The sequence below is a fragment of the Sitophilus oryzae genome, unplaced genomic scaffold (genome assembly GCF_002938485.1).
Source record: "Sitophilus oryzae breed Bouriz unplaced genomic scaffold, Soryzae_2.0 scaffold_882_pilon_pilon, whole genome shotgun sequence".
In the NCBI taxonomy this organism is placed as follows: domain Eukaryota; kingdom Metazoa; phylum Arthropoda; class Insecta; order Coleoptera; family Curculionidae; genus Sitophilus; species Sitophilus oryzae.
In genome coordinates this window covers 1004-9657 of record NW_022147508.1, presented here as the reverse complement: position 1 = coordinate 9657, position 8654 = coordinate 1004, and the positions used below count along the sequence as shown (strand labels likewise).

Below are 8654 nucleotides of genomic sequence, written 5' to 3'. Positions count from 1 at the left end.
TTGTATTGCACCTCCGGCCATTAACTATATCACAAATTTACAATTATTGCACTTAGTTTTAATAGTTTTGGTATAAACTTAACTAAAAAATATTTTAACGTGTGCGACGACATTATTGCTACTTGTACATATATATTAAATGAGAATAAAAAATATTTTGCTATTTGGACTAGCAATATATAAACGATACCAAATAAACTTTTAGTTACGTCATCGAGAGCGCGATTATTAAATTCATTGTTGCCAACCATGGATATATTCGGCGCCAAGTTGCCTAACTGGAATTAAAATTTCCCGCTGGTCATTCAGGTGGTAGATCTGCTGTAAAAAATGACAAGTTGCCAAATTTATTTATTTATTTCCTGACATTTTGATTCGTTTTGATACTTTAGTTTTGTATTACTAGTTTTTGGTTTAAGCGAATCGTGTTGTGATATTTCAAGCTTAATTTTTTTTACTAGCAGATCTCTGGTAGTCGAATATTGTTCTTTTTAGAACCGCTTGTAGTACAAAATGTACAATATGCCAAAGCAGCTTAACAACCGTTGCAATAACCTCATCGCAACCTTATTAGAACATTTTTAACGGGAAGGCTGTAATAATGGTCCTTTAAGTGATGTTAAGGAGATGAGTTTTGTTGATGTAAATAATAACTGTTTATATATTTATAATTAGTTGATTTTTGTTTCCTAAAATATTTTGATTAAAAGAAAATATGTAAAAGTGGGCAACGCTGTGTCAGTCAAGCTTAATCACGTGACTTAAAGTTTATTTGGTATGATTTATAGATAGATATTATTTCACTACATTATCATGTAGTAATTTGTTAAATTTACTTAAGTATTAACGAACTACTGTTGGAAGACACAGGAACTACCGTCGTGTAGCTTACCGTCTCCGAATCACTTGTATTGTTTCCGTCATCGACATTTATCACTCCACTGTCCATAGAAACCGAATAATTTCTATCTGATATCCTGGAAAACCAAACAGAATGTGTTTCTACACTTTCAGCTCCTGATTCACTGTGACCATCGCCCAGACTCTCATCAGTTTCGCTACCATTCAGCTCCAACGAAGATCTCCTTTCCATTGACTTCTTTATTTTATACTCACTAGAATCTGTACTTAAGTATCCGGAATCATCAGGTTTCATCGTACCTTTCCACGATTTCTTTTGGTTCTTTTTGTTCAAGAAGACCTCCAAAGACCCGTACTTATCTTTAGGAAACTTAGACAATTTCAAAGGCACCTGATAGCCCGAATGGTTTATTTTTGAATGTAAAACGAACTGGTCTTGGTGGTTCTTCTTCAAAATTATATCTTCCGTTTGGATCAAATCAGTAATGTTGCCAGTTTTCGATTTCTGAAGAACGCAAAGTTTGTACTCGACGTCAGTATCAGGAGTGTCAACTTGAGCGATGTGCATTCTATTCTTGAAGTCGGCACTCCTGTCAATGGAGTTTTTTGGAAGAATTGGAGGTTTTCCTGAAGGATTCTCTTTAGTTCCTGCATTTATCACTTTTCTTGGAGGTTTTGGACGCTGATATATAGGAGAACCATCGTGAGGAGGAGGAGGAATAACATCGGGTTGAACTGTGGGTCCTGACGATGTTGTTTTAATTCTCTGTCTTTTTAAGTGTCTTTCTTCTAAAGTTAGAAGTCTCCCTTCACTATCCGTATCACCAGAATCCAAGTGAAACTGCTCGTGTTCCCTGGCTTGCTTTCTTTTCTCCTCAAACATCTCCCTCAAACTTCCAAACTCTCTTTTAAAATTACTCTTCCCGGAATCATCCATATTTACATTGTTTATCTCGCATATAAAACTGCCGTTAGTTTTGAGTAGGATTTGATTAGGTCTCTCAAAGAATCCTCATGACAAAGGGTTTTCTTATCTGCATGCTTATTCGGACGGTCTAAAAGTATCAGGTTCGAACTCATCAGAATCGTTTATTGGAATATAATGGTCCAAACAGTCTTCTACTTCTATAAGCAATTTTCCTGGCTTTTCACTACCACCATCATATCTAATCTTCAAAGCTCTTTTTTCCAAGGTTGAAGAATTGGAGTTTGTCGCCGTGGAAGGATTACTACCGTAGTTGTATCCATTGTTAACATACACCTCGCTGACCAAGCTGTAGCCATTATTATTCTGGAGCAATTCAGGAAATGTATACAAGTCTCCATTAAGCATAGTACCACGTTTCATCACGACCAATTCGTAATCATGATCATCTTCGTTTAGGAAATCCATATTTAGTTTTGACAACGTCATATTGCCAGTATTTTTATTAAGTATGGCGTTCTGAATTGTAATTTCTTCATCCACTGGTAGAGCAGTACTTAGACTTGGACTAGGTTGAGAAGAGGAAACTTCAGCATATTCTGAAGGAGTTGAATACCCTAATAAAATTAAAATTTAGAATTTTTAGTTTATTCTTTTAAGATTTAGAAATATACCTTTGTGATTATTTCTTTCTAAGCTATCTGTGTCATATCCAGTACTAATTTTCTTTGCCAAAACCCTATTAGCTGCTTGTAGCATGTGTTTATGTACTGTCAACTCGTTTATGACTGCATTCATCTGCTTTTTTCGTTAAAGTAGGAATTCTTGTTTCTTCAGCTTTCTCCATGACGATAGCCTATCAAAAACAAAATATATTAATATATTATGACTTTTATACTTAAAAGGAAGGAATACAGAAGAAAATAAAGTGGGTCTCAAATTGAATTTAGCAAATACTAAAGTAATATACAACAAACTAGCGGAAAGAAAAGACATTCTAATAAATAAAACAACACTGCAACACTGGAAATAGTAGGAATATATATATATATATGTATATATATATATATATATATATATATATAACTATATAACTATATATATATATATATATATATATATATATATATATATAATATATGCTATATATATATATATATATATATATATATATATATATATATATATATATATATATATATATATATATATATATATATATATATATATATATATATATATATATATATATATATATATATATATATATTTGAGACTAATACACAGCTCGGGATCACTAGTACTAGAAACCAACAGAAGACATAAGTTAGCATGGAGTACTTATGGAAGAAACTCAATCATATTCAAATCTAGAATCCCACTTTATCTAAAGAAGAAACCATTCAATCAATATGTACTACCACTACTACCAGTCATGAACTATGCATGCGAAACCTGGACACTTAAAACAAACATCATAGGGAAACTGCAGATCGCACAACACTCAATGGAACGAAATATGCTGAAAATAATCAAGAGAGACCGTAAAAGAATAGAGTGGATACGACAAAAGTCCCAGGTAATAGAAGAATATATGTATGTATATATTTAGAACAACTAATGTGTGTTAGTTGTTTGGCTGTGTAGCCGCTCGAGATCTCTAGCGGACTTAAGCATGGAGTAGTTATGGAAAAAACTTAATCATATTCAAATCTAGAATGTCACTCTATCTAAAGAAGAAAACATTCGACCAATGTGTACTACTTATGCATGCGAAACCTATATAGATACGGGCATTATAAGGAAACTGCAGGTCGCATAACGCTCAATGGAACGAAATAAAAGAGAGCAGTTCGATATTTATTGGGACTGAACAGTAGAAATCACTGCCAGAATTTCTTTAAAAATTTCATAATACTGACTCTTCCTTCCTTATTAATTTTTGAATCCGTTTGCTTAATCCGCAAGCACATATCTGCTATTTCGGAAAGGCCATCTCACAACTATCCACTTAGGAATGCGGAGCACGATCTTTATCTGCCAACCCCGAGCTCAGAACTAGTTAAAGGCTCAATACTGTACAATGCCAAAAAATGTACAATCATCTGCCTTTGAATATCAAGTCACTTTCCTTCTTTCCCGCATTTCGCAAAGCTCTGAAATTATACATACTGGAGAGAGCCCTATATGCGGTAAACGAATTTTTTGTTGATCTTTAATCATGAACAATTTTTGAATTTTAAATTTTGATCATCTGACACACTGGTTAAAGGTCTAGTATTTAATACTTTATAACTCTTACATGACTTCATCCATTTACAATTTTCCTTTTGTAAAATTTTATTGATACGCCTGTATTCTGCAATGTCCATGTATGTTTTATTTGTAATTTTAATTACGTATTTTTTTTTAATTGATTTGTATTGTATGATATTTTATTATTATTTGTATATTTTTTCTGTGCTTTTGTTTGTTGTGTAAATGCTTTGTCGATGAAGCTATTTTGGCTTTTTGTACAATAAAGCGTCGTTTATTATTATTTATTAATATGCTGGGAATAACCAAGAAAAGAATAGAGTGCATACGAGTGCATACAAAAGACCCAGGTAATAGATGTCATCCAAAGAATCAAATCCCTCAAGTGGCAATGGACAGGACACCTGACAAGAAGATCGGACAACAGATGAACCATAAAACTAAAAGCATGGTACCCACGAGGAATTAAGAGACCTCGAAGAAGACCGAACTTGTGATGGGACCATGATATTAGGATATTAGCAAGGATAACTTGGACTCGCAATAGACAACAATTGGCCCAACTACAAAGAGAGTGTCTAACTATGCGAGGGAGGCTACACCATAATTGGAAATGGTTGAATAAACTGAAAATGAGGATGATAAAAGGAATCATTTACTTCTTGTATCATATCCGGAGGAGGAAGTTGAGGCTCCTTTTCCTTCTCTACCGGAACCATATCATAATATCTTTCTTGTGCCCTTTTCATTTGTGGTGGTGCAGGTGGTGGAGGTTGTTTGGGCTTCTTGATCACCTTCTCTTTACGTTTTGCTTGTCTAACTGGTTTCTTGTTTGATAAAGCAGTTTCTGAAGCGGGCGCGGTGATAGAGCTCTGTCTGATGAGATACTTTCCGTTGGTAAAGACCTAGCTGGTGAACGTAACCTTTTGGGACTGCGTATCATTTTGGCTCAATAACATTACTGTTTTGATCAAGTCTCGGAACAGGTACGTCTTCTAGCCATTTTCTGATGCTCCGTTGTTTGCTCTCTGTATTTGTGCTACCTAAAAACAAAAATAATTATTATATGTAGAAAGATACTACTAAAAAAGGAAAATTGAGAAAATATTCTTAAAATTCTTACAGTTTTGACAGGCAGGAAGTATAGGAAGCTCCGTCAATTTGCCTCGCATATAATCAGGTTCACAACCTGGACAACCAGTACAGCTTTTCCTTCTGCTGTTTTCCCGCTTTAAATTTATCAAACTACCCTTCCTACTCATTCTGCTTGAAGGTCGAGTAAAATCGAAACTTGGGTCAAGAGAATATTGAGATTCTTCTTCTGGTATATTAAGCAAAGATGGTTGAAAACGTTTGGCGGACATTTTTTGCTTGGCTATAGCAATAACCTCTCGAATTTTTGATAGGAATTCCAAAGCTGCTGGAGGTGGAGCCTATAAGTAAATATGTATTTAACTGAGATGCTAAATTATATTAATTCTAATAGCCTTACTATTAATAAATGTGGTTCAAAATAAGCCGGATTAAAGTACAATTTCTTCCTAACGGTTCCAGATAAACTTCTTGTACTCTCCGATCTTTCATCTAACGTTTCTACTATCGAAACGTCTTCTTCAGGAAGACGTTCAAAACTAGAAGAATCTTGATAACTGCTTTCTGAAGAAGAAGAATAAGATTTGGAATAATCGTATCGGGATTTCTTTTGAGAGTGAATTATAGCTGATGTAATCTGAGTCTGTAAAAAATATTAGCATTAGCGACATCAAATAATACAGGATGATCTATTTTGGCAGAAGTAAAATAGACCACCCTATTAGATATTTGTCAGTTTTACATCGTGATGTTGTATGAGATCTGGTGTAACATCATTGTCGGAGCTTGTACTGTCGCTGTAAGCATTCTCAGATGGACCAAAATGATGTGTTATAGAGAGTAAAGGATTGTTTTTAACTATTCCTTCTTCCATGGCTCCTATAGTGTCACTTCGAGCTAAAAACAATATTGAATTACTGATATATTGTTTCATAGTGCAATAATAATAATAAGTCCCTTACAGTGATTGGAGGATTTAGATGAACTTTTTTCTTTAGATGGAGGTACAGAAATACAGAAGCTACGTAGATTAGTCCAAGAAGTACTGATGATATACCAATAGCAACATATTCGAAACACTCAGAGAATCTCCACTGGTACTTTCTTGTTTAGAATGAGCCTCGGGAATAAAAGCAACTTCTGTAACATCTGGAAATAGAAAATATTCAATTTAAAACTGATAGAAATCTCAAAAAATACTCTTACTGCTCTGAAACTTTGAAGGAGATCCAACTATTCGAAAAGCAACGCAAGGTGTGAAGAGTTGCTGAATGGTACTTGGGGAAACGTCAGTTGATAGTTCTCTACACATCAAGTAGACCATAATCATTCTTCCAGACATTTTTATCCTCAAGTCTGGTTCTCCGACCCACTACAATAATAATTACGGTACAATATAACAATTCTGTTATCTCTGTATATTTTTTGAAGTGACCAGAAATGGATAGTAATATAATAATATAGCAATAGGGAAATAATGTTAACATATCAGATTATGCCGTAGTATTAAGATATCAAAGGTATTTTCTTTATCTAAACAAGGCCTTTGTATTTTTAACACTGCTAACATAATGAAGAAAAGATTGAAATCTTTTACGGGTAGTAGGTACGACTTTTTTTCTAAATAATCAAAATATTGCTATCCATTATTATTATATTAAATTCTAATATACAAATATATTGCTTTAATTGTACCTGTAAATATGTTCTTCCTTCATCCCTAAACATCCTAAATGGAACGTCAGTATCCAGTGGGTTTCGCAAATCTGTCCACCCATCGTCACTGAGATATTTAGCCCCAGAAACCACACAAACTGGCTTTTTGATACCTGAAAAAAAGCATCGTTAGCTTACGCTTCTTTAAATTTTATTAAGTAGGTATATTATTTCCAGTGATTTAGCGCCAAATTAAACAAATTGATGATTCTCACGACGCTTTTGTTGTGAGTAGTGTATAAATCAGGATTGTAATGGCTCTAATGGTCAAGGGTATTGTAGACTCTCAGTGAATAGTCGATATATCGGCATTATGACGCCAATAATTTCTTCCACTGCTTGCTTTGTACAAGGCGGCATGGATAATTTGCGAATTTCGTTGAAAGTACCGCCCAGTGGGATAAAATGAGAAAAATAATGAAAAACTATTGCATAATTTTCAATCAGTTTCTGGGTTGAATTCAGCTACTGAATTATGAGTTTGGCAACATCTCCTAATTTGAGCAAGTGACTAAGTTATAGGATTTTTAAATTTCTATTAGCGAGTTATATATTACTTTAAGTGTACAGGGTCGGTCATAAAGTCGTGGCACATCAAAGTTTTATTTTTTAAATAGAACCCCCTGTATATTATTGCATATTTCAATTCTAATCAAAAATTGAAATACACACAATGTACCTCAAACCAACCGATTCCGAGTTATTGACTTTTGAACATATCACTTAAAAAATTTGATTTAATTAATTTCCATATGATCAGTTTCATTTAATGAAGGCATTCTGCCGAAACTGTGATACTGTTGTAATGGGGTTTTAAATGCCTATTAGCTACTAGTAAATTTAAGTATATAGGGTCGGTCATAAAGTTGTGCCACATCAAACTTTATTTATTTTTAATGAAACCCCTTGTATATTATTGCATATTTCAATTTTCCTTACGCAATGTACCTACATAAATTGAAGAATTGAAATGTTAACTAATGCTAACTTAAGAACTAATGTCAAATATTATTAAGTATCACAGTTTCGGCAAAATAGCATCGTTAAATGAAACTGAACATATCGAAATTAATTAAATCAAATTGTTTAAGTGATATGTTCAAAAGTCAATAACTCGGAAACGGTTGGCTTGAGGTACATTGTGTATATTTCGATTTTTGCTTAGAATTGAAGGGAGAAATGAAATATGCTGTAATATATAGGGGGTTCTATTTAAAAAAATAAAACATTGATGCGCCACGACTTTATAACCGACCCTGTATACTTAAATTTATTACTCGCTAATAGAAATTTAAAAATCCTATAACTTTTGTAATTAACTTTTTGCGGTACCTCTATATTTTACCTAATAATAGACCGCTTCCATAAATAACAGCGACCCTGTATAACAAAAAATGTTGTTGTTCCCGTTTAATCGTAGTATTGGTGATTTAAGTTTCAAATAATAGAGATAACCGTACTTTTAAAAATTACGTATTTTACTATACCGCACTATTTACAAATTCTAGTGTAATTTTTAATTGGCATGTTGACGAAGGCTTCTTAAAAGTAATTCTCAACTTTAAATTTATTTCATTCACTTATCCGTTTTGGGCAGTTTTTGTGTTTTATTCACATTATATTCATGTTATTTCAAGATTACTGTTGTTTATGTTCTAAAATAATGGTTTAAAATGGTTCAAAGTACAAAGCGGAACCATGCGGATTCATGCTAAAAAGAAAAAAAAAGACTCAAAGGCCGGTCTCAACGTTTATATTAAACTAAACACTTACACGTGTTTCGCTCATACGAGCTTCATCAGAC

At 33.4% G+C, this 8654-nt stretch overlaps 1 protein-coding gene and 1 pseudogene across 1 annotated transcript; both read right to left on the bottom strand.

Moving 5' to 3' along the window:
* Positions 1-796: 796 nt before the first annotated feature.
* On the bottom strand, positions 797-6120 carry LOC115890563 (annotated as a pseudogene).
* A 9-nt stretch (positions 6121-6129) lies between these two features.
* Positions 6130-6963, bottom strand: LOC115890543 (the record flags this gene model as incomplete). Its single annotated transcript, XM_030910806.1, has 3 exons — positions 6130-6283; positions 6341-6506; positions 6830-6963. Coding segments are annotated over 3 exons (419 nt in total), but the record flags the coding sequence as incomplete, so codon positions are not given.
* Positions 6964-8654: the final 1691 nt, after the last annotated feature.